Source organism: Cladophialophora psammophila, assembly GCF_000585535.1.
Source record: "Cladophialophora psammophila CBS 110553 chromosome Unknown aczJe-supercont1.21, whole genome shotgun sequence".
Classification (NCBI taxonomy): Eukaryota; Fungi; Ascomycota; class Eurotiomycetes; order Chaetothyriales; family Herpotrichiellaceae; genus Cladophialophora; species Cladophialophora psammophila.
In genome coordinates this window covers 448,521-473,896 of record NW_006912942.1, presented here as the reverse complement: position 1 = coordinate 473,896, position 25,376 = coordinate 448,521, and the positions used below count along the sequence as shown (strand labels likewise).

The window sequence follows — 25,376 nt, the reverse complement described above, 5'->3', positions numbered from 1 at the left end:
CATCTATTATGCCAGCAGTAGCAGATCACTCAATTACGCTGAGGATGGGTCTTAGACTCGGTCATCTAGTGTAAGTACATGCAAACAGGCTAGCAACATAAGTCAAATTACTTTGCAGTGACAAGATATGAACATGTCGCAAATCTCCTGATTGCTCATATTTCTGGCAGTATTCAACCTTGGTACACTTCTGCGTCTCTGAAAGAATGTATTCGGCAACCACTTGAGCATCTTCTTCTTTTTGAAGCGCGGCCAGCGCATGCATTTGCACAGAACGAGAGATCCACCTCAGCCTCCTTTCTCAGGGCACGAGAATAGCTCGCCCTCTCACCTTGCCCGCGGAAAGGTCATCAATGGCCTTCTGAAAGTCTTCCAGCTTATATATGGACGTGTGCAAAACCACTTTTCCTTGAGCAGCCAGCACCATCAATTCAGCCAGGTCATTGTACGATCCCACTAAGTTGCCGATGAAGTTGATCTCGGTCGATATAATGTCAATGGTTGGTACATTGATGTTCTCTCCGTATCCGACGATGTCTATTTTTCCCTCCTTCAGCATCCCATTTCATATATAGGGGAAGACCCAGAGCTCTGGGACCTTTCCTGCACAATAGAAGAGGTTTGGGTAGGAAAAATAACTTACAGTAATTTCCTGCTCGGCGAAGCAGACGAACACCGGTAGACGTTGAACCACCTTCGGCAACGAAATCGATCACGGCTTCTGCGCCTTTCCCTCCTGTCAAAGACAGCACCTCTTTGACAAAGCCATCATCGCTTCCAGCCTGCACGACATGATCTGCTCCCAACTTCTTGGCCAACCCCAATGCCTCCGAATTCCTATCAACCACAATAACCGTCGCCGCGCTGATGGCCTTCATGACTTGGATCCCGATGTGTCCCAGGCCGCCGGCCCCGATCATGACCACAAAATTCCCGGGCCGGAGCACCCTCGCGGCCTTTGCGCAGACGTGGTAGGCGGTGAGCCCGGCGTCCGCGAGGGCCGCCACGTCAGTGGGTTCCAGCTTGGGGTCCAGCTTGATGACGCTGCGCGCGCTCGTCTTGAGGTACTCTGCGTACCCGCCATCGGCATTAATGCCTGGGAAGATCGAGTTCTCGCAGTGCACGTCGTCGCCGAAGCGACACGCGCGACACAGGCCACATGTCACTAGCGGGTGCAGAATCACCTTGTCGCCGACCGCGAGTCCCGTCACGGCCTCCCCTTTTGCATGGACCCAGCCGGCATTTTCGTGCCCGATGGTGTAAGGGAGCTGGACGCCCGACTTCTCGGCCCACTGGCCCTCGAGGATGTGGATGTCGGTGCGGCACACCCCTGCGGCGCCGATCTTCACAATCACGTCGAGCGGCGACGTGATTTTGGGTTCGGGGGCTTCGGACAACTCGAGGTTTTTGTGGTAACCAACGACGCGCACGACTTTCATCTTGGCACCGTCAACAAGATATGTATACAATATATATATTGTGGCGAACTGAGGCAGAAAGTGAAGGAAACCCCCAAATTGACGAGTCTCACTCTCTCAGACCCTGTGTGGGACTGTGCCGGACCAGCGGATATGTGATGTGTATGAGGTAGCCCCTTTCGCAGGCAGCCTTGCCCCCTGTAAGGAAGCACACTCCCTGAATAAGTCGAGAGCTTAGGTATGGGAGTACGGAGCAGAGGCTTTCGAAGTCAGAGCAGACAGACGATCTTTTTCCAACACGTCTTCTTGTCCTTGGGGCCAGGCTAAGATGTCAAGTTCCCTTCTTTCTCCTCAGAGCGATATCCAGATCTGCCTTGGTGTCTACCTCTTCCAGGCCACCTCCAAGAGGGCCAGCTGGCAACTAGTCCCCTTTAATATCCAGCGACTATTCTCCCCGCGCCAGACAGAGACAGAGGAAGAGATGAACGCGTCATCTTCTACCCAGTCAATCATGGGCACGGAGGAGCGGGGCAATTGGCACCTACATACATATGGGGGATGTAGCGCACAATGTTGCATTGCGCACATCCCTCCCCCTCTTCGCCGTCTCATCTCTACAAAAGGGCCCATCGTTGACGTCGTATTTGCCCAATGGGACATCTGGGAAATCCGGCTCTCAAGGATCAAGCAGCAGGTCTCCAACAAGATCCCTGATCGAACCCTGGACGGGTTGACTGGTCCGTGTTTTGCGGGGAAATGGCGGCAACTCCCGCGCATTCAATTTCTTGCAGTGAATCTTTGTTTTGCTTGCTTGCTTGCTTGCTTGCTTGGGTTGATCAGCTGGGAGAACACACGATAGACCTGTTCGCCAGTCACAAAACATTCATCTTGTAATTGCCTGCCTCGTCAAGGACATGCTGCGCTCCTTCCCAGGTTTTCCGTACTACTTGGGCGTGCCTTTCGCTCCGGATTCTGATATCACATCTATATATCGCTCGTTAGCAACCTCCTTTCCTCGAGCCGTCTGCGAGGAGTTGGGGATTTCTTACTTGAACGGAAGTGGCCTTGCCGCAATCGACTGTGTAAGTTCGTCCTGGTCAACTTCGATCTCCCTGCCGTGAGCGTCTTTGGCTTTGGAGATGTCAAACGCCCATAGAATCCGGGCCATGGCCAGAAGCAATGTCCCCTCGGCGACGTGGATCCCTGGACAGATCCTCCTGCCTGCGCCGAACGTCCAGTGATCGCGGTCGCGGATGTCACTCGCGAGTGCTGCTTCCCCCATCGAAAAGTTGGGGTTCTGCCGAGACGGATCGAAGACGCGAGGGTTCGGGAAAAGAGCTGGGTCGTTGTTCGCCGCCCAGACCGCAAGAAGGATGGTTGCCCCCTTGGGGATTATGTAGCCGTCAATTTCGTCTTGGGCGCGAGCCGCGTGGGGAATTGCACTGGTCACCGCTGTCGGCATCCCTACTCGAATCAGTCTCTGTCCGCTCCGCCTCTCGGGGTGGTTGGATCGGGCATGCGTACATCGGAGGGTTTCTTTCATGATCTGCCGTATGTATGGCAAGGTTTCAAGATCGCTTGGCTCAGGCAATCGATCAGTCCCAACGATATCGTCTAGTTGGACGTGAGCTTGCTTCTGGACCTCCGGATACAGCATTATTGCCTTGAAGGTTATGAGTTAGTATACTAGAGAATGAGGTTTTGAGACCAAGCAAAGTAATGCTCTACCTTGATGAACCCAGCTAGCTGGTTGCTCTGGGTATCTGTTGCTCCTTCCATGGCAATTCCAGCGATGTATGCGGCGGCATGGTCAGTCAAGATGGTACCTTCCTGCTTTCCCTCCCAAGATTTTTGCGCTCGAACTATATCTGATGCGAAGCCTATAGCACGGGACAATCAGGTCAGTACCCTCCTCTGGGAGACAAATACTTCAGAGTTTCTTACTTGGAAGCGAGTTCTGGTAGGCCATTGTCTTCCTAGCATCGCTGAGCAGCTGGTGAAACTGTGCTTTCTCTCGACGAAAGATCTCTCTGGCGTCTCGATACATTCGATACAAGAACGGCGGTAGCCAGCGCGCAATGGATCGCAGCTGAGGATACCAGTCAAACAACTGGCTTTTGTGGACCATGGTGAAGAACCCGTGGGCATTGTGGAGGAGCTCCTTCATGATAGGGTTGGCCGGGTCAGTCACGCGAAATCCGTACGCCATGCTGGTGGCGGCACTTAGTGTCGTCCTTGTGATCAGTGCTTCAAAGTGTTGTGGATGACGCAGGAGATCGAAGCAGAGCTGCTTCGTCTCCAGGTCCTGGTAAGGCGTGTACCGTGCCGCCTTTGTGCTGTTGAGGAACTGGTGGTAGAGTTTCCGCTCGACTTTCCACAGGTCGTCGTAGCCTCGCATGATGATCCTCGAGTGCTCGAAGACGTCCTGCATAAAGAGGGCTGGCCGGTCTGCATAGTTGCCGCTCCGCTTGTCCACGAGTCTTTTGATCATATCGCCGCTGGCAAGGACGATGACATCCTGGCTTCCCATTTTGAGGGAGAAAATCGGTCCGTCTGTTTTCATCGTTCGACAGTTACCATCACCTCTCAAGCACGACAGCCCAAGGAGATTTTAAACGTACATTTTTTTGCCCATTTCTGATGGTGCAGGTGTATGTCCTTTTTGGGGATCTGATATAGATTTCCAATGATGGGCAGTGTTGGCGGACCTTGACTCCTGTTAGCGAGAGGTTGGATGTATCTAGGAAAGGACGAATGTATACCTGGAGGCATATTCCGGTTTCGCATGCCAATAGACAACAGCCGGACTAGCAGAAAGCATGCTACCACTGACGCGATCAAATTGCCAGCGTCCATCGCGAGAAAAGCCATTCTTCGTACCTAGAGAGTACATTGAGGAGGAACAAACCATAATCAAGATAGATGCTCGCTCGCTTCGTCTCTCATATAGATGTTAGAGCTGAGTTGCCGCCTACCAATATAGACGCGGAAATACCCCAAAATTGAGCTGAGTGATCTCTCGTCAGGCTTCCTGCATGGAGTATGCATGTCTGACATGATGGAGAGATTAGCCACCAAACACGAGCATGCCACCGAACAATACGACGGCCGTAGTCTAACTTGTAAAATGATGCGATCGCCACCTTGGGGACATGCTGGCCGTCTTTTACGAGCTGGATGAGCCTTGACTGCTTTGACGGGCGAATTGTTGGTGGCCTCAGTTAACATCGGTTTGGCGGGAGTTGTTATCTGGTGCGAAAGGAGCCCAGCCTCGTCGATCTGAACTTCAAGCTCCCTGATCCATCATACCCTGATTATGGAATACAAGTCAGTGACAGGGCGCCGCAGCCTTACGCAGCAAGTCGGTATGCAAGTATTATGTCACCGATCGCAATTTTTCCACAAGTCAGAGCCCTCTTCCTATTTCCTGAAGCACACTAGAGTCTTCGCATAATTGCCCCATTCGATCTATATCCCAGACACCCCGTTGCTCTGTCGGCCTGTCTAACATCGTTGTATCCAAGTCGCCCTCTGATTCCGGTGCAGCTTATGCTCTTGCGTAAATGTCGCTATCAAAGTCCAATGCGTCGATCTTATCTCTGCCCTCTGCTTCCTTGCTTACCCAGACACTAACGCTCGTGCCGGGACACATGAACTCTCCAAACCCGTCCTCGTCGATCTTGACTTCTTCCTTCTGCCAGCCCAGCACGTCTGTCCAGAGTTCTCCTGCATGTTCCTTGCCCACGAACATCCGCTTTGTACCTGGTTCGGCATTCGACATGACACAAGCAAGGCCGGATTTCCTGTCTTCGGTACCTCTGCGCACGAATCCGATACAGTTTGGATGCTCGTCGAAGTAGTCGTCCTGGTCCCCGTACGCAAAAAGCTTCCTCGCAAGCACGAGATGAGGCAGTTTCCCCCCGCATGCCGGCGGCTCTGCCTGTTTGCCCTTCATGCCATAGAGATCGCCGTAGAAGACGCACGGGTAGCCTTCTCTCCTCAACAAGATCAGAGCGTAGGCGATCGGCTTGAAGAAGCCTTCAATGGGTGTCTCCACCGTCTGCCCTGGCTGAGTGTCGTGATTCATCACCACCGTCACCGCACTTTCAGGCCTGGCTTTTACAAGACTGTTGTCGAACACTTTTCGGAGGTCCGCCTTCTCGGTCTTAGAAATTTGCGAGAAGGAATACACCAGTGGCGAGTCATACAGGGTGAAGCGGTGGTGCATATGGTTTAACCAGTCGAGCATTTCTTGCGTCTGGTCAGACCAGTACTCACCAACTAGAAACATCTGGCCCTCTCCGAACTTTTCCTCCAGGTGTTGAACCAAATCATTGGTGAAGCGCTCGGAGAAATGCTGGCAAGCATCGAACCGGAACCCTTTCAGCTTGAATTCGTTAACTACCCATTCGCTCCAGTGGATTACGTCCTTTGCAACCTCTGGGTGGCTATAGTCGAGGTCGGCAAACATGAGGAAGTCAGCATTGCCTGCTTCGTCTCCCACGGAATGGGACCAATGCTTGTTCTCGCCGAGTATGCGAAAGATGCCCGTTCTTTCGGTCGCTGCGTCGTAGTCCGTGCCTGAAAAGTGCTCCCAGTGGTACTTTTGAGCGGAGTATTTGTCGCCGCGACTAGGAAAATCGAAGCCCAGCCACGCCTCAATTTCGAACGGCTCCCCAATCTCCTTATTTCGGTCTGAGATACTGATCAGCCTGGGGGAAACCCTTCGACATTGCGATCGGTTCGGATACGGACTGACCACTCTGATCCACCTCGACGACCCTGCACTTCTCTTTCCTGTCCGCACCAGCCTTGTGGTTCAGCACCGCATCGAAGTACAGCCCAATTCCCAGCTCCTTTGCTTTCCTGCTCAATTGATCCAGGTCCTCTCTAGGGCCCCATTTGGTTGATTTGGAGCCTTTTTGATCAAATTCGCCCACGTCGTATAAGTCATAAATGTCATAACCGTTAGCCCCGCCGCCGCCCTGACCTTTGCAGGCGGGAGGAAGCCAAACGTTGTCTATCCCAATATTCTTCAGGTCTTGCAATGCGCTCTGCAATCGAGTCCAATGTTTCTGGTCGGCAGGGACGTTCCACTCAAACCCCTGCAACATGGAGTAATTCTCGGGTGTGCCACCCATTCCGAAAAGAAGAGCCAAAGGAGTGACTTTCTAGAGGATATTGTCGTATACTTTATAAGAAACGGGTCAGGTACAGAAAGGAAATCAAAGCAATGACTTGGGAATGCACGAAAATAGATCAATGAAAGCTGGAAAAAAGAAGTATCTATAGATGACATCAACGCGAGCCAACTCGGTGCCAACCTTGAGTGTTGGTTGGGAATTTCCTGGAAACAAGGCCACAGCGCGGGATGAGATCATCTCTCTCCCCCCCCTGCAGTGGTGGCGAGACTTCTACCAATGAGATGCCAATAAGATGTCGACTATTTCTGGGCACGATCGTGGCCCGAATGTCCGTAACATGTCAGTGGCTGAACGGTGGAGGGGTTTTCTCCGTGGGCGAGATAAGATTCCTTAGGAAGGTCTGCTCGCCCCACGCGTCAAAACTACCACCGGGGTTATTGTAGGTGAAACGGAGGAGGGTGTTTGAGTTGCGGGTGTAGGCCACCGGGAGGTCGAACAGCCTCTGTGAGTTGCGTGTTGTGTATTCAAATCTGAGCTTTTTCGCGGAAGATGATGCTAGCCTTGTTGTGCTCACAGACTGAGAGTAGATCACCCGTGGCTTTGTCCTTCATGGACCCTCGTATCGTCGCTGAAGGTTGAATGTCAGCCCTTCAATCCAAACCAAGGTCGCGATCCGTACCAAATCGTAATCCCACCTGCAACACTTCACATTCAATCAAGACCCTGGTGCCCACCTTTGTGGGCCTCAAGTACGTGACACTGAGGACTCGAGACACTCCGCCAAAGTGCCAGAAGTCTTTTCTTGCTAGAGGCGCCATCGCCATCGTCGTGCACATATCGTGGATGAGTGTGATAGCGGCCCCTGAAGCATTACCCATTCGGGTTCCGTACATGGGAGTAATTTCCATCTCGAAGACAGCCGCGACATTCGGTGGTCCCGTGGCACTGACGACGCTGAGATCTCTCGTCATCATAGACTCTTCAAATCCCTGGGGGCATGTTTGTTACAGTGTGTCTCACGGGGGCTTTGTGGCCGCCAGCAGAGAAAACGTACTTCTGCGACAGGTTCCCGTTTGTATCTGTTCATGAATTCCTCTATTCTCTGAACCGGATCTTCAATGTGAATAGCAAATGACATCCCCGGCCGTGACATGTAGTCTGGAGTATAGAATTTCTTGAGTTTCTCCATCTCAGGGGTTCTCACCGGCTGAATGTGATGAAAGCTCGAAGGGTTCGGCAGGCTCGAGCGAGCAAATCAACGAATGAATAATGAGGAGATAAATGTCTATTCTTTCAGTCAAAGAAGCGACTATGCCAACGATCGATACCTGGTAGGAGTGACATGCCTGCAAGCCTCCGCCAGCATCGAGTCAGTGCCGAGGGTGATCGGAATCCTCCGAGTTCTCGGGAGTTGTGGTGTGCGTTTCACTGAGATATACTTGGCCATACCATCCTACAGCGGACTATACTCTCAGTGAGATGTAGCATCATCCCTCATTTTCATTAACTAACGGTCGCTTATTGTGTTTCTCTGGACGAAGTTCAAATTCGGCTTGTATGGAGCTCCCTATATTTGCCATTCCCGATCACCGCCGACATTATTCTTCGATCCTGTGGGTATTCCTGCCGTAACACGGCTTCAAATACCGCCTCGGACCAGCTTCTCAAGCTCTACTCAAATTCAAGAACAATTCTACAATGAAGCAGGTCGTCAGGCTTCATTTATAAATGATACACTGGAGTCGTTCCAGGGCATTCGTCCACTGACGGTCTCCCGGTACGTCAAGCAGATTCCTCTCTTGCTATCAGTTTCACATTAAAATCGTTAAAATACGCGACCCCGCCTGCCACCACAAATCTTCCTGGAGTGACAAGCTGCAAATCGAAGTGTCGAATAATCTAGGATGAGATGTCAGATTGGTCTCAAAACCCTATCACCGCATGCTTGATCATCATGTTGGAGATTGACATACCTCAGGGAGAAGCTTGTGCAGTTCGATTATGGCGACGTCCTTTCCCAAACAAATGCGAGGCCCAATGCCAAACACAAAGCTGTGAAGCTCCATTTCTGCAGCTTTCTCCTTACTTTCAAGCCATCGTTCAGGGCGGAAAGCATCAGGGTCGGGTGCGTAAAGGACCGGATCTCGATGCACGACGTATGCATTGGTCGTTATCTCTGTCCCCGGAGGAAGGAAATGTCCATCAATCACTTTACCGGCTTTTCCAACCACCCGGCCGAAGAGATTGTCGGCAGGCGGGCACAGTCGAGTTGCTTCTTTGATGCATGCGCACATATACGGCAGGTTCTCTCGCGTTTCTTCGTATTGGATTGGAGTGGACAATTTACCTGCGCGATCGGCAGCTTCAATCTCCTCCCATGTGCGTTTCATCTTGTCGGGATCCAAGGCAAGAAATCGCAAGGTGGCTCCGAGTGCGGTGCCAGTGGTATCGGCCCCTGCTTGAATCAGGAGTGTCACGTGCGCCCTCTTCTGAACAGGGCTGAGGGGCTCTCCGTCCATTCGCGCATCTAGACAGCTATTGAAATCGTCAGCTCCTGCGCCTGCGTGTGTCTGCTGCTTTTGACTGACTGTTGAAGGAAGTCCGGTTCATTTACAGTCTCGCCGTCTCCCAACTTCTCCTCGCGACGGGATACTTCTTTGTCGGCCCAATTCATCAGATATCCGAAGCCGTCTTTGTCAGTTGCCTTGGGGAGAAACCGTTCCCCTACGCCAGGAATGGACAAAATCTTTCGGAAAGAGTTGCATCGCCCAGCGAACCCAAACAGCGGGAGTCCTTTACGCCAGTTGCCGAGGATTCCGTACACGTCCCGACTGTTCTTGACAAAGCCCCAAGGCTCAGTGAAAGAGATCATGGTCATGATATCTGCGGCAAACTCACTGCTACAATCAGTTGCTTCTTCGAGGGCTGTGCGTTCATGCAACTTACGCTACTCTTTCGGAGAGCAACACCGTATCGTTAGCCTGTGCTCTTTCAGTCATCTTGCGAATGAATAGGCGGACCAAGTCGTCTATGCGAGGCTCCCAGTTGTTCTTTAGAGACCCGATGGTCCACTACATGATCGTGAGTTGGTGAGTTCATGGGCTGCTGCACAAGTCATGGAAATAGATGAAGCATACCTGCTGACCACCAAGAGCCTTTCTTAAGTTCTTGTGTTCTTCGCTATCTAGCGTTGTGAAGAGATGAGGAGGCCCCAATGCACCGGTCCCATAAAGGGACATCTTCGTGTTACATTTAGGGTCCCAGTATATCTCTTTGAGCGCGGAAGGCTTTGGGAACAGCAACACCGTGGGTGAGATACGGATCGGTGTCTCCGCTATAGTGGAGGTGGTAGGGAAATTAGCCAACGTTTCATCAACCGATTGAAAGAAAATGACAGATTAAACGGGGCTACACACTCCCATATTTTCTTACCACACTCATGAGCCATTGTGGTTCAACCTTCAATACCGATATAATCGCAACGGATAGAGAAGTTGCGGCTGCATACCAGGGTCCAGGGTATTTCGAGAGAGGGTGGAAGTATAGATTGTAGATAAATCGAGAGGATACGAGGATTGCGCCTACCACTCCAAGAAGGAGAAGACCAAGTAAAGGCGAAATGCTGTGCGTAAGCACAGTATTCACGAGCATGTTGTAGACTCGGTGGTCAAGTAACTGCCAGACGCTGCGTTGTTGCAGTGTGATCTCGCAACCTTCACAATTTATGAACGGACTTCCCAGATGTGTCAGACAGCCCTTACAGAGATCTAACCTCTACTTGACCGTGTGGCCGCGGGCAATACGAAACCTAGCTCTTAAGCACTTGGAGATGCGATGATGTCGGTTCTCGAATTCCGCAAATGGAAACCATTCCCCGCATTGCGGTTCCGTACCCTCAGAGTAAGATGGGCTCCTGGTTAGTCCACTTGCCTGGTAGGTAGTATATGGCGGCCTGAACGCCGATCCGCCGTATTCACTGAAGCTAAACATGTAACGCACGTAGGTAGGGTATGAATCCGTCTCACCTCATAGACAGCCTGCATGTCGAGAACGAGCTGGGCCAGAGACTGAATAGCACCGAGAAGCTCGATAACTTGGGAACAGTGCAAAGCATTCAACAATCGCAATCGGCTCTCACCATAATCTGGAGAATGCGGAGAATGAAGCCCTGTGGGTACATCTCAAAGTACTGCGGAGTATGTTTCCTGAATTTCCTGGGGTCCACCTTAGGTCCCCGAACCCCAAGTTCCAGGAACCTAGGTATATATGCAAAGCGGAGAACGAAGGCCGGGGCCGAGTACCCTGATTGGTTCTTCCCGCGGACCCACTATCATAGTAAAAAGGGGTCGGATGTAGGGAAAAGTCCCTGTTCCCCTCACACATCTCCTTCGTGGCTCAATATAAAGCTAATTCAAAAGCCAAAGAATAAAGGGGGGGGACAATTTGGAAGTGCCCACTGTCAGCACAACGACTCTACTAGTAAGTAGGCAGGATCGTGGTGGAACTGGCTGGCGATGCTCAACACACTCAAACCTATCACCTTTGACAACAGGAATATTTTGAGGAAGACTCGCAGCGCAGCGGCCTCGAGGACCGAATTGGTCGGCTCTGCTTGCGGAAAACTCTGTTTGTGGGGGTGACGGAGCCTAGACGGTCAATATTAGGTGTCAAGTTTTTGATTACTACCAGGGGTTACGCGTTTCAGCCCTGCCACTCCAGCGTAAGAATCAAAAAGGGAAAGATGCGGAGATCTTTCTCCATAAATTGGATGGGCCGATGAACCACCGAGGGAATAAAGCTAGCTGGACCGAGGCGAGCGCCGTAAGCAAATCTGGGGAATAAAGCTTGATCGACTGCCGTTGCTTCCCCCCTGATCTTGTCTCGCAGCCTGCTTTCCTCACTGGCTTCGCTTATACTGTGTAGTATCCCTTTATTTCGCCACATTGCTTGGATCCCGCCAAAGTTCAGGGCTTCGAGTCCAAGATGAAGTTCAACGCCTTCAACGTGCTGGTGGTGATTTTTGTGGCGCTTGGTACACTGTCAACTGCTTATGGCCTTGCTATCATTGGCTCAACGTCTGGGCAACCAAACTGTAAGGATCGAGCCAAGGAATCAACCACATAGGAGCCTGACAGTTGCAGTCTACACGTACTTCAATCTGCCGGTACAAGGCGACCCTGGCTATGCGCACACGACCAACGTCCTCGGAGGCCTGAATGGCGCAAACAGCGGCGGTGCCTTCTTGGGCTGCATCGTTAGCAGCTGGGCAGCCGACAAATACGGTCGCAAAGCCGCAATCATGATCGGCTGCGTTTTCATCATCATCGGCGGTGCGCTTAACGCAGGCTCTGTCGCGATCTCCATGTTCGCCGTCGGCCGTATTGTGGCCGGAGTGGGATCTGGAATCCTCGCCATCGTCACGCCCATGTACCAAGGAGAAGTCGCTACGGCTGAGACCCGGGGTGCCATGATGTGTGTCACGGGTATCATGTGGGCTTGGGGATATAGCTTCGCAGGCTGGATTGGGTACGGCTGCGCCTATATACCCGGGAGCTCACCTCACGCTTCCGCCGCCTGGTAAGACGAAAAGTCTCCAAGTGGTCGCTTGTCTTGCTGAAAGAAATTATAGGCGGTTCCCCTTGGTGTTTCAATGCGTTCCGCCTTTGATCGTCATACTCGGCAGCAAATTCATTCCCGAATCGCCTCGCTGGCTTCTCAGCCAAGACAAGACCGAAGAAGCCTTCAATATTGTCAAACGCCTGCACGGCCAAAAGGACGACCCGGAGCAAATAAAGGCCAAAGAAGAGTTTTACTTGATGGAGAAGCAGCACGAAGCCGATAAGAAGCTGTCCCTGGGTCGGAAGTTTGAAATCCTCCGCACCAAGGCCAATCGACGCCGTGCCCTTATCTCCTTTTTACTGATGTTCTTCGATCAGATGATGGGTGTCTATGTCCTGGCGAACTACGGTGTACTTATCTATACCTCGCTCGGCTTGAAAGGCAGCATCCCGCTGCTGCTGAATGCTTGCTGGACCACCTATACCATTTTCGGCAATACGCTGACAGCATTCCTTGTTGATCGCTTCGGCCGCAGACCTCTCTTGCTGATTGGTACAACCGGCTGTCTGATGTGCCTGATCTTCGAGGCGGCGCTGACGGCCACCTACCTTGGTGGAACAAGTAAAGCTGGTTTGAACGCTTGCGTGTTCTTTATTTGGCTCTACATTACCTTCTGGTGCTCCTGCATGGTATGGAAATTGGGTCCAGCCGTCTTCTACAAACATCGCTGTGGCAAATGCTGATTACCTTACAGGATGCAACACAGTTTGTATACGTGTCCGAAATCTGGCCCAACCACCTGCGCTCGCAAGGTACGGCATTGGGGCTAGCAGTCTTCTTCTTGACGAGCGAAATCACCCTGGTTGCTGCCCCAGTGGCTTTGAACGATATTGGCTGGAAATGTTCGTGAAGAAAAAGCCCTCCTTCTATATCCCGTTCACAAGCACCGCTAACCTTTCCAATAGTCTACCTCGTCCTTATTTGTCCCACCGTTATATATCTACCTATTATCTACTTCTTCTTCCCAGAGACCGCGAACAGGACCCTTGAGGAGATCGGGACGCTATTCGGAGACAAGCACGTCGCCGTCCACTGGTACGGCATCAGCGAAGAGGAGAAGGAGAAGATTCATCAAGGTGCATTGCATCTTACTGAGACTGGGCACATCGCGGACGAAGGTGTCGAGGTCTTTGAGGTGCCTACCGCAGCAGTTGTCAAAACTGAGCAGCTTGAGAAATCAGTTTGAGCAGGACTTTTAATTGATCCTGGACGCCCGCCTGCTCCGACCGCATAAGGCGGTAGACTTTAAGGTCAATCAGTCTACCATGCAGAAGCGTCTTCTTCAGGTTTGGAATGATATATCCTATGTCAGGATCAGGGGCCAGGTGTACCGTGTGGCACTCTCTCCTATGAAGCAAGCGAACAGTCGAATACAACTAGATAAAGAAAGGGGTAGAAGCAAATGAAGAAATCTGGGACAAATTGTCGCGGGATAGAGTTGCGCGGGGACTAATGGTAGTATTATAGCGTATGGACTCGCCCTAAGGGGGCATCAAATATATAGAGAGCGGCAGTCTGAAAAAAGGCGGAATAGTGACATAAACAATGCGGAGCCAAGCCTGGTGCTTCCACCATCAATTAGGCCGAGGAGTAGGCCGAAAGTCCTAATGAGGTCGATGTGAGAACGGGTCCGGTGAAGAACGGCTGGTATCGGGGGGTAATGTCTCGTCCGAGGCTTGGAGACTAACCTACTCGATGACCTTGGCAGAGACGGCGCTCGGTGGTAGTTTGTGCGTATTTGTTGATAAACCGGTATATTAGGGTGCGAGGGCTCTGCGAAGCTTAACAGTGATCGGCTCCCAGGACTGTGGGTGTATAATGCGCAACTGCAGAACTGTGGAGATCGAACCCCAGCAGCGCTCTTTGCAATATACTATTTTCCGGTCAGGTTGAACTCTTTCCCTGCCCGGAATAGATATGTAAGCTCACACATACCCAGTGAGTCTTTGGTCGGCATTTGTTGTACCTTTGACGGCAACTCTAGAAAGATAGGCGAGAAGAGAGCGCCGATATCACTCTCTCAGAGGACGCTGACCGGACTGAACCAGCGGAGATGGTTCGCCGAGCGATGAGTAAATGGAGATCGACGGCCGGAGCAATCGCGACTTTCTTCCTCCTGCGGCGTGTCAACAGCGATAGAGTTACAGCTCTTCATAGCCACCCCGCCCGTGATCATATAGCGCTATGGACAAATGGCTCATCCCGCCAAAGTCGCCAACCCGGACCTTTATATCGAACTATCGGTTATCTCAAAGTTCACGAAGATAGAAACCTTTCATCCATGCCAGTGCTCAAGTCAAATGGTCCAGCGTGACCAAGCGCACCAAGAAAATCCGTGGGCATACAATCTCTATCGCGCGATGCCATGAGACGTGGGGGTGGAGTTTTGGATTCCCCATACGGACAGCTAGAACGACACAGAATGTGTTTCGCGGCTTATTATCATTCGCTCCGTCTTGATTAGTCGGGGAGGCCTGCATTCGGCGACGCGGTCCCGTTCTCGGTCAGGTATTTGAACTCCAGGGCCTTGTGTTGACAGGGTCTCGAGATAGCCGCTGTGTGGCAAACCACCGGAGACGCTAGGCGTTTCACCAACCGTGCCACTTACCTCAACACCATTGTTCTCGCTGATCTGTGATAGGATGGCGAGAGAATAGGAGGTTTCAGGAATGCTCTTCAGGTTACAGGCCAAAGTGTATATAAATAGGCAGAGTCTCTCTGAATAGCCAGGGGGAGAGAACACAATTAAGCAGATAGATCCACAACTGTTCTGTGTACAACACCTTGTGTCCATGAACAAGGGGATAGGCGGCTTGGAGAGATACTGAAAAACAGCATATGTGCGGAAAGTAGCTGAGAGTGTCGAGCCTCTCATTTAATGGGAGATTTTTTTTGCGATGAGCGTTGCACATAGGACATCATGCCTTGGACAATAGGACGCGACGAGGCTCGGCTACTGAGTCGTAAATGAGTCCAGTGGCTTGGGCGGGTGAAGCGTTGTGAGTGCGGTTCACCCAACCAGCGCCGCTCTTACAATCAATCACCTCGCCTTGCAACTACCTGATCGATAACACGGCCGTTGTCGAGGCGACTGGGCCTTAAATACTCCACAAAGAGTGGCATATAGCATGATGCATGGCACGCAGCGTGTATTTCTAGTTCAAGTACAACTAACCCAAATTGTCCCCATCAGGTCGGATATTACAGCGCGTTCACCCAGACAGGCAAGCGTCCTTCTAAAGGTTTTCGGGTGCCGGCTAATTCGCGTTCTGTCTTCCCCTCTACCTCTTGCTCGTAAATGTATCACTTCTATTCCGATACCGCGCTCATGGCGGCGGGCGAAGCGTCGTCGCGGATACTGACGTGCGGCTTTTCGAGCTCACGGACACGAGCAGTACCTTCGAGGGGTGCGTCGATTTTAGAGTTAAACTCAGTTTTGGGATTTTCAACAAAGTAGCAAACTGCGGTGGTCCTGGTCAGTATATACCTTTGACAGGAGCATGGCAGACGAAAAGGCGATGGAAGAGCGCAACATACTGAAAATCCCAAATGCAGCGAATGCTGCAACACTGATCCACACATCGCGGAAGCCGAGGACAAAGGCATCAGTCCTGGCAGCCTCGGCCGCCTCGATAATCTCTTGATTCACCCCCGGGACTGCTTGGATGAGCGTGCGGTTCTCCGTGTCCAAAGCGGCAATCAGAGGTCCGATCGACGTTGCGCTCAGGCCCAAGGGCTCCACGGCAGCTGTGACTTGAGGCACGAGATTCGAGTTCAGACCGCTATTGAAGATGGCCAGTTGGATGGCGACGCCAACTGCGCCACCGAAGGAACGCATCGAAGCCATTAGTCCCGACGTGATCGAGATCAGCTCGGGCGGGGTTGCGAGTTGAGCCGTTGTAAGAAGGGTGATGAGACAGGTCCCTAACCCAATGCCGTAGAAGATGACGAAGCCCCAGAAATGCGCCTCAGGCGTCGAGCTCTTGATGCTGGCAGAGGCGGCACCGAAGATGATAAAGCCGACAAAGGATGCCATTGCGGGTCCCCGGACGGTCTTCGTCCTGTGAATATAGGCCCCCACGACATTCGCGATGGCAAAAAGTGCCACGAAGGCGACCGCAAAGCATACCGCCACCCGGAAGCTAGATATCCTTCCAGCAAGGACCGTGGCCATCTCAAAAGGGTAATAGTTGCTGGCTGCCACAAAGACCAGACCCTCGATCGCTACGGCAGTCACAGCGATAGGGAAGTTTCGGTGCTGAAACAAGCCATGGTGGAAGAGGCCATCCTTCTTGAACTTGACCTCGTACAGAACGAGCGCCGCGAGAATCCCAACCCCAGTTAAAAAAGGTGCCAGAAGGTGAGCGTTGGTCCAGGGGAATGGATTCTGAGAGTATGAAAGGCCAACACAAAACGTCACGAGGCCTGCATTGAACAAGAGAAATCCTATCCAGTCCAGAGCACGAATCTTTTCGCCAAAGGTCAGGGCGATGATTGCCCCTACCCCGATAGAGCTGTTGACGGTCGATTGTGCGTAGGGTCGATGCCTTCGTGGCAGAACCTCCGAGGCCACGGCATGCACGAGGGGCTGGGCCCCGAAGGAGGCACCGCCGATGGCAAAGCCAATGATGGCAACCTGCATGGACTGTGCCGTGGCGACGACGATGCTGCCAATGAAGCCCAGGAACGTGGGAACAACCAGTAGCCATTTCCGACCCCAGAAATCTGCCGCCTGAGCAATTGGTGGAGCAAAGGCAGCGGTCAGGATGGTGACGGCGGAAATGCACCATGATGAGATTTCTGCTCCTCCAACCACCTCGGCAATGTCGCGGGCATAGACGCCTGAACCGACAATGAAAAGTAGTTCGCAAATGTAGTGGGTGGTCAATGACTAGAGCCACAGTATTACTGTTAGTTTTCCGGGGTTTCTTGGGCCACGACGGCTGTGCGCTCACCAGGATAAGTAGGCAAGCCTTGACTGGATTCCAGTATACGGGCTCCGGCTCGTTGACGAGAGTCATGGTACGGGCAATGTGGCAGGTTCGTCCTAAAATTCCCTGTGCTGCCCTCTTGACTGAGAGTCTTGTTCAGTAGACCTGATCTTCCGGCCAGTGTCTCCCACGGCACCTTTTGTATTTTTACGAGGCCCTGGGCACTGGAGCCTTGGTTCTAGCCGTAGGCTAAGGTAGGCTTGTTCATTCGTAGAGCACGAGCCAAGAAGACCACCGGGATGTCTGGGGAAACCTGGGGTCCCCTAGAATGCTTGGGTCGCGTCCATTGTGGGTGAAGCCTGTACGTTTCTCATCGAATCACGCCTCCATGCCGAACTGCGCAGCAGAGTTTCCTCGAGTCAAGACCACATCACCAGGGGCGGAAGCAACTGGGGTAAGTGCCATAAGCCCACGGGGTTCGTCTCAGCTGCGGTGGAAGGATCGCTCGTGGCTGACATATTTGAAATCCACGTTCTGGCTTGCGCGAAGTGGGCTGTGATTTACATACATGATGGGATTGTTGCCAGGCAGCCCGATTCCGAGGGCCATGAGGGGAGATTCGAGCGCGGTTTGCACATCCAACTAGCCATCATATTAACCCCAGACGCTTAGAAAGACCTGGAATTAGAACAATAATGATCGCGGCATAAGTCAAATGCTCTTCATGTTTCGGGTGATAGAATGAACAATCCATCATTTGTTGGGCGTGGTTGAACTAGCGCCTCAAAGACCAATCAAGGCAATGGCGGCGCGTGACTAGAACAAGATCGGCCTGGGGCCGTGCTAGAGGCGTATAGATACGCTGGCGAAGCGTATTCGTAAGAAGGTGTGGGTTGAACGGGTGCGCGAGCTGGGGCTTGTCTCGGCACTCTTTTCGACGACGACTCCATGCGTGAGATCTAGTAGCAGCGGCCTTCCAGTGCGTAGTCTCCATCGACGGCCCCAAGAGACAAAAGGGGAATGCTGCATACCTAATAGGCCTCTCACCCCTTGCCGAAAATTGGGGTAGGTTTGTGGTGCCGCAGCGCACGAATTCGACAAAGCCTGGGATAGCGATGCAGACACTCGTGGCGCCCGCGCCAGGTGAGGCCCAGGCAGCCCTCGGCACGGGTGAGGAGCTCAGGGCGGCATCACCCTCGTCCCAGAGGGAGGTGGGCTGCGAGCAGGAAGTATCATTAGAAACCCGCGGTGGAATCAATCCGGGATCTTTGCGAGCCGCCTTTAGACGCCTTCCATTTATTCTTGCACTTCCCCTTCGGACTTACCACTACTCCAAAATACAGAATGAAGACCTTTTCCGCTGCTAGGCGATGGCCTGCGATCAATTCTGCCGTACTTCCTTCTCTCCAATCACCCTGGCATCTATCTTCGAGACCACCTTTCTCCGAGCTTCGAGAGCTGACCCCTTACGTTGATCACGACAAAGACAACCATGGATAGGCCGGACGCAACGACTGACAAAATGAGGACTCGAGCTGACGACAAATAGCTACAAGAGTGTTAGAAGCACATGCTGAACTTGACCAAGTTCGTGACGCAGAACAATCCGTCTCCAAAATCAACGAGGACCATGTACCGGACTTTGCATTGCTACCTCCAAGCGAAAAACACAAGACTAATCACCTGACATTGGTGTCACAAGCTGTGCTGATTGTGAACCTCAGAGAGGAACACTGCTGTCGGGCGTTCGCAGCACCTAATGCAGGCCAACCCTCGAGTTTTAGGTAGAGTTATATTGTAACAAGGCAAAGTGGCTGTGCTGTGCTGGCATGGGGGAATAGTGGGGAGGCGATTTGGCTGGTCATATGTCAGGACAAAAAGGACTAGCATTCTGGCTATGGCTGGGAGGGTGGAAGACACGAAGGAGTAATTGAGCATTCAAAAACGAGGACAGCATGCACAACAGCCAGTAGCAGAAGGACCGTGTTGGTAGACAATCGTTGCTGCCGTGCTGAACAGTTGACAGCGCCGGCCGTGTGCCGTTCTTTACAGTTTGATGAGAGTATTCTATGGTTTTGATACCATCTACCTATTCCTGAGCATCCTCTGTGTCCTTTTCCACCCCTCGACGCCGCCGCCGTGCTAGGCGCTCGTTGCCCTAGCCGCTGCCTCTCTGTGGGTGGTGTTGGTGGTGGTGTTGTCTTGCCAGCGCCGACCTGAAAGGCACTCTCGATTACCCTCCTGCTGGACAGGCCCCTGTGTGTTGTTGCACGTGCATGACGAACCCCGAAGTGCTCCGTTACACTATAAGTATGGTAGCCAAAGCGTATATGTCCTTAAAGTTTTTCAAGTGTTACGAACCCGCACAATCCTGTGGCCACATTGGGACTGGGAAACATCACAAGATGGCATGCAGAGGACGTAAGTGGTTCAGGAGAGATGGAAATCTTATTGAAATAAATGTCCGTAAGGCTGAGACCGCGTTAGAAAGGAATCGTTCAGGAAGTTTACATCGTGGGCATCGTGGCCGCTCGTTGCTCCGAGGAGCGTACGCCATAGCTTGGCCTCCTCCTTCATTTTCCATGCGTCTAGGACAGTCTTAAGCTTATGGTATCGATCTCATTATCAATCATATTTTGTTCCAAATTCCCACTTTCCGTCGCAATGGTGGAGGTCTGGGTTGAATCACCCAGTCTTGACGACGCTGAAGACCGTTTCCGGCTTGCCCGAGGACCCAAGTCAGATGGGAGCCAGAGACAAAACAGGAGCATTCGATATAGGCATGCACACTTCTAATGCCGAGCCTGCACGAAATACCTCTTTCTCCCTTTAAAAAGGAGGACTCCCACGTTATCTTCGTTATCTTCGTCATCTTCGTTCTCAATGTCAGTATCTGACTCTGATTGTGCGTCTTTACCATTAGGATTCTTCTTTTTCTCATCCCGGCCGCCTTGTCCTTGTTCGGCGATTATCTTTTCCATGTCAAAGGTACGGTCTTCTATATCATCGCTGTCACTCTTTGGTGAGGAATTGGATATCCCATCTGCTATTGCGTCCGAGTCTATATTTACCATAGCCGCGCTTTCAGGATTGATGGACCTGTCGCTTTGATGACTTTCATTTGACTGCACGAAATTTCGAACCGTGGATCCTAAGATACTATCCGTCTCAAACAAAACACTGGACATTCCTGTTGTTGAATCTGGTAGCTTGCTTCTTTTAGGCTTTCTCGACAATATTTGTTCCTGCAAATCTCGGCGGATGCACACAAGCATTTTCTGAAGGAGTTTGAATGTATGATGCTCCTGCGGCCGGGCTGTGGTCCGTTTAGTCTTGCGAGCAGCGAGCGGTAGCGGGATTGGAGGAGCCCAATTTATCCATAAATTGCCGTGACAAGGTCGCGGAGGAAACCCTCCAGGGTGACATTGCATGTACATATGGCAGCAGTAGCATGATGGCTTGCTGCAGCCGATGTATTTGTCATTGGCAACGAATTCGAGTTCGTTGCTATAGAAGTGTTCAAGGACGAGCAATTCTGCATGTGGTCGGGGTCTGATATTGGAGTAGTCATCACGAAATCTCTCCCAGATCTGTACCACTGCATTGGCGTCCGCCAGGGCTTGTTTCAACTCCGCGAGCAGAGCAAATTGATCTGCAGGTACTACGCGTGAAACGACGCCATGGAGATCAGTTATGTGAAGTTTGTTCGGTAAGTCAGCAGAGCCATGTGGCCCGATGACTTCGACGTGCGAATTCTCGATGCGTTGAGGGAATGTCTTGGTGCCGAGAATCAATATCCGGATGGCCTTCGTCCACATCCCCAGCCGCCCAATGTAATGACGCATATCTGACCAAACCCCACGATGGGAGTGCACAACGTGCCTTCTATAAAGAACATCCATCATCCCATGCCTCCGAAGACTGTGTGCGAATGAACACAATTGATGAGGATCACATTTGAGATTTTCTAAATGCTCAAGTTCATTCCAAACGGTAGCGTCTGTGTCTGGTGGTCAAAGGGATTTCGAATAGAGCCTTTGCTAGTGTGGCAACACACCTTCAGTATTCGCATCTGGATTCATGTTGCGCTTTGCTTCCCTAATGGCTTGCATCAGCCAGTTCGTATAGGTCTTGATTCTGCTAAGGCTGAAATTTATGCAACGCCAGGTAATCTCACGTTCGAGGTGGACAGTTGATAGGTTGGCAGCACAAATTTCATTGAGTCGAGCGAGCACCCAACAAAGGTGCTCGTGTGCTTCACTTCTTGACTTCGAGTTCGATGCAACCCAAAATATTGTATTTTCGGCGGTTTTTTGAGCAGCCACTGCGGCCACTGTATCTCCACCCTTTTCCGAGTCGCATAAAAAGGCAAGTTGGTCAAGGAAATTGCGCCAAAGTTTTGACTGCTCCTCTAGACCACGATCCAAGATCAGGTCAGGACGTTGCGCTCCACGAGTTGGGTCCAGAACACGGAGGAGAGTCAGAGGCTCGTAAAACCGACGGAGTAACTTCCCATTGGCGTCTAGCGGATGGTGCTGGAACATGGCCAGTTTCGGAAGGGAAATAGTCTCTTTATGCTATACCCAGACACAGCAATGGCTGAGAAATTAACGATCGTCGGTCTCGAATTCATAAGCTGAGTGTCGAACGCAAGGCGACACACGAGGTCCTTTGTCAAGACTAATACATGCCCCTCATAATTTCTCCGAAGGGCAGGCAAGCGAGCACGTGATTTCTGCCCTAGCGAAGAGGTTAACCATGGAAACTCCGGAGGCATAGTCGCCGTAACTGAGCCGCAAAGTCTGGATACCTGAGCTTCGTGCGGATAGCAGCCAGACTTGCTCCTCGTCATCAAGCGACTTCAAGAGGCGTAGGCTACACAACCACAGCGCGTCGTCCAGCTCCAGCTTACAGTCGAACGCTGAATGCCAACACTTCAGCCACAGCAGTAAAGCACGCGATTGGCATGACTTGGATGAGCAGAAAGTAGAGTGCATAAATAGTTTGAGACTCTGTTGGATGGGACTCCAGTTAAGCGCCTGAGATCCGCACCGGTTTCTCAAAGTCACAAAGGGTAGCGATCCACGGAGCGAAATACAACAGCTTGCTCAGATCCCCTCAAAGTCGTCGACAACAGATACGTCTTCGAGAGGTCGGCTCTCAGGCTCAACAACGTCGTGAGTGACGCTCAATTACCGAAGCGCCTTCAGAAAGGATGCCATCACGGTGAGTGGGACTGGTGCATAGAGTATCAAGACAAATCTATCTTTGTGCCGGATTCAGGTTGGACGTCCTGTGAGCAAAATGGACCGAAGAACTTTACTCTTCCCGTCTGGGTGTTTTTACGTATCAATCCATAAGCAACCGTCGCCACTAACGGGTATACAAATGGCTGTGCAGTGCATGATGTGATATTCCCACTTCACATATAAGTCGGTGTATTCGCCGGTCATAATCTGCTCGTAGGTAAGAGGGTTTGATTTCTCGGGATCCATGAACCACTCGAGCAGGTGGTCTCGTCTGTATCCTTCGGCCAGCTCCGAGTCGTAACACTTCGTGTGCAGCCAGCAGAACGAGATCACATCGAAGTAACAGACGCGAGCTAAGGCGTCCTCTGCTTTGTTTTTGCTGACGAATCAAACAGAAAGTATCTAGATTCCTGCCTCATCGAGACGTATGTTCAGAGTGTTCAGTAGAGTTCACGCTTGAAACCCTGAGCGGACATGCTTCCGAAGACGTGTTGAAGATTCCCCGCCCTCCACTCATTGCGTCCCCCGTCCTGTAGATCCACAGAGTTAGTCAGGTAGAACCGCAGTGAAGCTGGCCAGACTTTCTGGGAAGAGCTGCGCGTGTCATGGGCAACCCAAGGTGTAATAATATGCGGGAAAATGGACAAGGTCTGGTGAGCATCATTTCGGCCAACATCGGCCACAGCGTACTGATGTGATCATAGAATAGTATCAGCGACCCTCTTTTCTCGGCCAAGTCATCTCAGGAATTTGATCATACTGAGCAAAAACCCGAGAGCCGGCATTTGAAGCATTGTGTACAATATTTGACACAGGTGTTATGTGTGCAGGGGATGTTTTGCTGGAAGAAGCCTTCACTGTCAATACGCCATCTCATCTCCAAGGCGTTGTCACAAAGGGTTGGGGAGCAACTCATACCTGTGTCGATTGGAATGCCATTTATGATTTTGCTAAGCTACAAAAGTGGGAGCGGACTTGAAGCGAGATATCACCCAATCGGATACAAAAAATAAGTCTGATCGCGCCCTTGCAACGGCTGATAATCTTCTCTAAGTGCTCGGTCTGAAGAAGCTGGGAGGAGGAACGTGTTACGCATGATTTTGATATGGACCAACGGCGTTACGTCTCTTTTATATCGACGGAGACTTGCGAACCTAACTGAACTTGCCCTTTCGCGTGTGATTTTCCGTGTTGGCTCTTGTGCTTCTGACAATATGGCGGTTTCTGAGACAGCTTATCCGAAGAGAGGGCTGTGCTGGTTGTAAGATCTCCCGTATGCCTGCCTGCTGGCATTCCACTTGTCTGTTTAGTTCGGAAATTTGCGGCGTTTTCAGTCTTGGCAGGTTTTTCAAGTTGACTTAATACACATGCTGCGCTCAAGTGCTTGGCTTAACTTGAATTGCATTCCTCATACTCTTGCTCCCCTGTCTGCCTAAGGTGGGCAGGTAATGAAGCTAATTGGTTTGTCAACATTATGATTGACGAGATTGTGGACGCGCGAAGGTTCGTACATTGGGCTGTTGCACCGTCTCGATCACTATATATCGGACCAAAGACTCAGAGTTCTGAAGGATCTGGCTTCAGGGATAATACGTTTTTGTATGCAGCGTTAGCACGAGGGCAAATATACAGTCGCTGGGTTGGTCACCCCACCGGGGCCGGCAATGTCCTTTAGAATAGCCACCCTTCCCGCAGCTCTCAAAGAGTTGCCTCTGTGATCGCCCCTGGTTTCCCGCAATGCGAACTACCGTTCCCTCTGAAAAGTGCCTGTCAGAATTGCCCGAACCACATAGAGCGCGCATACCGTCTCGCCGTCTATCTTCAGGAGCGAGAAGCTTTCACTCAGAAGCCGCATCCGGTTCTGTCCGAATGTGGTCGAGCCCTGATCGAGGTCACACGCAGAGAATTCACACTTGATCCACGTGCGAAGGAGAGCTGCAGCCTGAACGAAGTGACTCGGAGCGCTTCCGCTGATTCCGTAAAACAATATCATTAACGATCATGGTGTTTAGGTACGGTGCCGATATTACAATGGAACTATCGATGGCGTAGCATTAGTGTAGAAGACAGGATAGAACCATGGATACAAACAGACACGTTTCATAGTCCATGAAAAGAGTCGCATAAGGTGGTCAAAGGTGTACAGTACCATGTTCGAACACTTTCGATTTAGGACGAGGTCCAGGGGCGAAATGTGAATCCTCGCACACCTCGCTAGGTAAGGGCCACCAGCCTCCACTAGGCTCTCGGTTATCCACAGCTACCGGCGTAGACGAGGTAGGTGGGGACAGTATCCTAACGATAGATCCGAGTATATCCCCGCCGGGCTGATCACATCAGATACTGTACCAAATTCCATTTGTTCTCCAAACTACAACATTGTACTATTTATCGTCGCGAAGTAAGACTGAGTCCTGGGAAACATGTGACAGCTCGGTATCACTCTCATCTGTTGCTGAGGGACGTCGGTATTGAGACCGTGGAAGAGGCCGTTCTGGTCACGGCTTCTAGGTCAAGTGCGCTCGACCTTGAGGATTGATAAGATGGGGAAGGCCGCAAAACTGAGGTAAGGCAGCCTTGTGTAGTGAACCCTCCGAACTATACGAGTTCAACTTCTTGGGCCTTTATTAGCATCTTAGTCACCATCTCCGTCATTACAACGCTAGACTATCTTCGAACCTGTGGCTTTGCAAAACCGTTCACATCTGCGGCTTACTGGGAGCAATACCGGACGTACATTGACGAAATGACCGGATGGAACGAAAAAAAAAAATTGGTGCTCCGACAAAAAGGCGGGCGCCGAGAACATCGTTCACGTCAGCAGCATCGTCTACCTGCCCCGGAAGGCACCCTAGCGTCGGAGACTGGTAGGAGCGTGGCGGATAAATAGCTCGTGGAGCACGAGACAAGCCGTGCTGGCAATTTGCCTCGAGTTATTAAAACTCCTAATGAAGAAGCTGCCTCGGCGACGCAATCCAAGCCTTCTTTCGATGCCGGCCCTGAGGACGACCAACC

The 25,376-nt window shown here is 51.6% G+C and overlaps 8 protein-coding genes across 8 annotated transcripts; 1 reads left to right on the top strand and 7 right to left on the bottom strand.

Annotated features, from left to right (window-relative positions):
* Positions 1-301: 301 nt before the first annotated feature.
* Positions 302-1,439, bottom strand: A1O5_10813 (alcohol dehydrogenase; the record flags this gene model as incomplete). Its single annotated transcript, XM_007751387.1, has 2 exons — positions 302-537; positions 644-1,439. 2 exons carry the CDS (start codon positions 1,437-1,439, stop codon positions 302-304), a joined length of 1,032 nt encoding a protein of 343 aa, XP_007749577.1.
* A 1,024-nt stretch (positions 1,440-2,463) lies between these two features.
* Positions 2,464-4,274, bottom strand: A1O5_10812 (uncharacterized protein; the record flags this gene model as incomplete). The annotated part of the gene is made up of 6 exons (XM_007751386.1): positions 2,464-2,882; positions 2,943-3,081; positions 3,147-3,298; positions 3,363-3,971; positions 4,040-4,126; positions 4,181-4,274. The coding sequence occupies 6 exons, from the start codon at positions 4,272-4,274 to the stop codon at positions 2,464-2,466; spliced, it is 1,500 nt and encodes a 499-aa protein (XP_007749576.1).
* A 691-nt stretch (positions 4,275-4,965) lies between these two features.
* On the bottom strand, positions 4,966-6,559 carry A1O5_10811 (alpha-amylase; the record flags this gene model as incomplete). Its single annotated transcript, XM_007751385.1, has 2 exons — positions 4,966-6,113; positions 6,178-6,559. The coding sequence occupies 2 exons, from the start codon at positions 6,557-6,559 to the stop codon at positions 4,966-4,968; spliced, it is 1,530 nt and encodes a 509-aa protein (XP_007749575.1).
* A 527-nt stretch (positions 6,560-7,086) lies between these two features.
* Positions 7,087-7,751, bottom strand: A1O5_10810 (uncharacterized protein; the record flags this gene model as incomplete). Its single annotated transcript, XM_007751384.1, has 3 exons — positions 7,087-7,190; positions 7,242-7,551; positions 7,617-7,751. The coding sequence occupies 3 exons, from the start codon at positions 7,749-7,751 to the stop codon at positions 7,087-7,089; spliced, it is 549 nt and encodes a 182-aa protein (XP_007749574.1).
* Positions 7,752-8,344: 593 nt separating this feature from the next.
* A1O5_10809 (uncharacterized protein) lies at positions 8,345-9,801 on the bottom strand (the record flags this gene model as incomplete). Its single annotated transcript, XM_007751383.1, has 5 exons — positions 8,345-8,461; positions 8,536-9,097; positions 9,151-9,459; positions 9,509-9,633; positions 9,700-9,801. 5 exons carry the CDS (start codon positions 9,799-9,801, stop codon positions 8,345-8,347), a joined length of 1,215 nt encoding a protein of 404 aa, XP_007749573.1.
* Positions 9,802-11,545: 1,744 nt separating this feature from the next.
* A1O5_10808 (uncharacterized protein) lies at positions 11,546-13,367 on the top strand (the record flags this gene model as incomplete). Its single annotated transcript, XM_007751382.1, has 5 exons — positions 11,546-11,654; positions 11,704-12,139; positions 12,192-12,810; positions 12,876-13,023; positions 13,087-13,367. The coding sequence occupies 5 exons, from the start codon at positions 11,546-11,548 to the stop codon at positions 13,365-13,367; spliced, it is 1,593 nt and encodes a 530-aa protein (XP_007749572.1).
* A 2,123-nt stretch (positions 13,368-15,490) lies between these two features.
* A1O5_10807 (uncharacterized protein) lies at positions 15,491-17,202 on the bottom strand (the record flags this gene model as incomplete). Its single annotated transcript, XM_007751381.1, has 3 exons — positions 15,491-15,642; positions 15,719-17,072; positions 17,137-17,202. 3 exons carry the CDS (start codon positions 17,200-17,202, stop codon positions 15,491-15,493), a joined length of 1,572 nt encoding a protein of 523 aa, XP_007749571.1.
* A 2,702-nt stretch (positions 17,203-19,904) lies between these two features.
* Positions 19,905-21,656, bottom strand: A1O5_10806 (uncharacterized protein; the record flags this gene model as incomplete). Its single annotated transcript, XM_007751380.1, has 2 exons — positions 19,905-21,112; positions 21,170-21,656. The coding sequence occupies 2 exons, from the start codon at positions 21,654-21,656 to the stop codon at positions 19,905-19,907; spliced, it is 1,695 nt and encodes a 564-aa protein (XP_007749570.1).
* Positions 21,657-25,376: the final 3,720 nt, after the last annotated feature.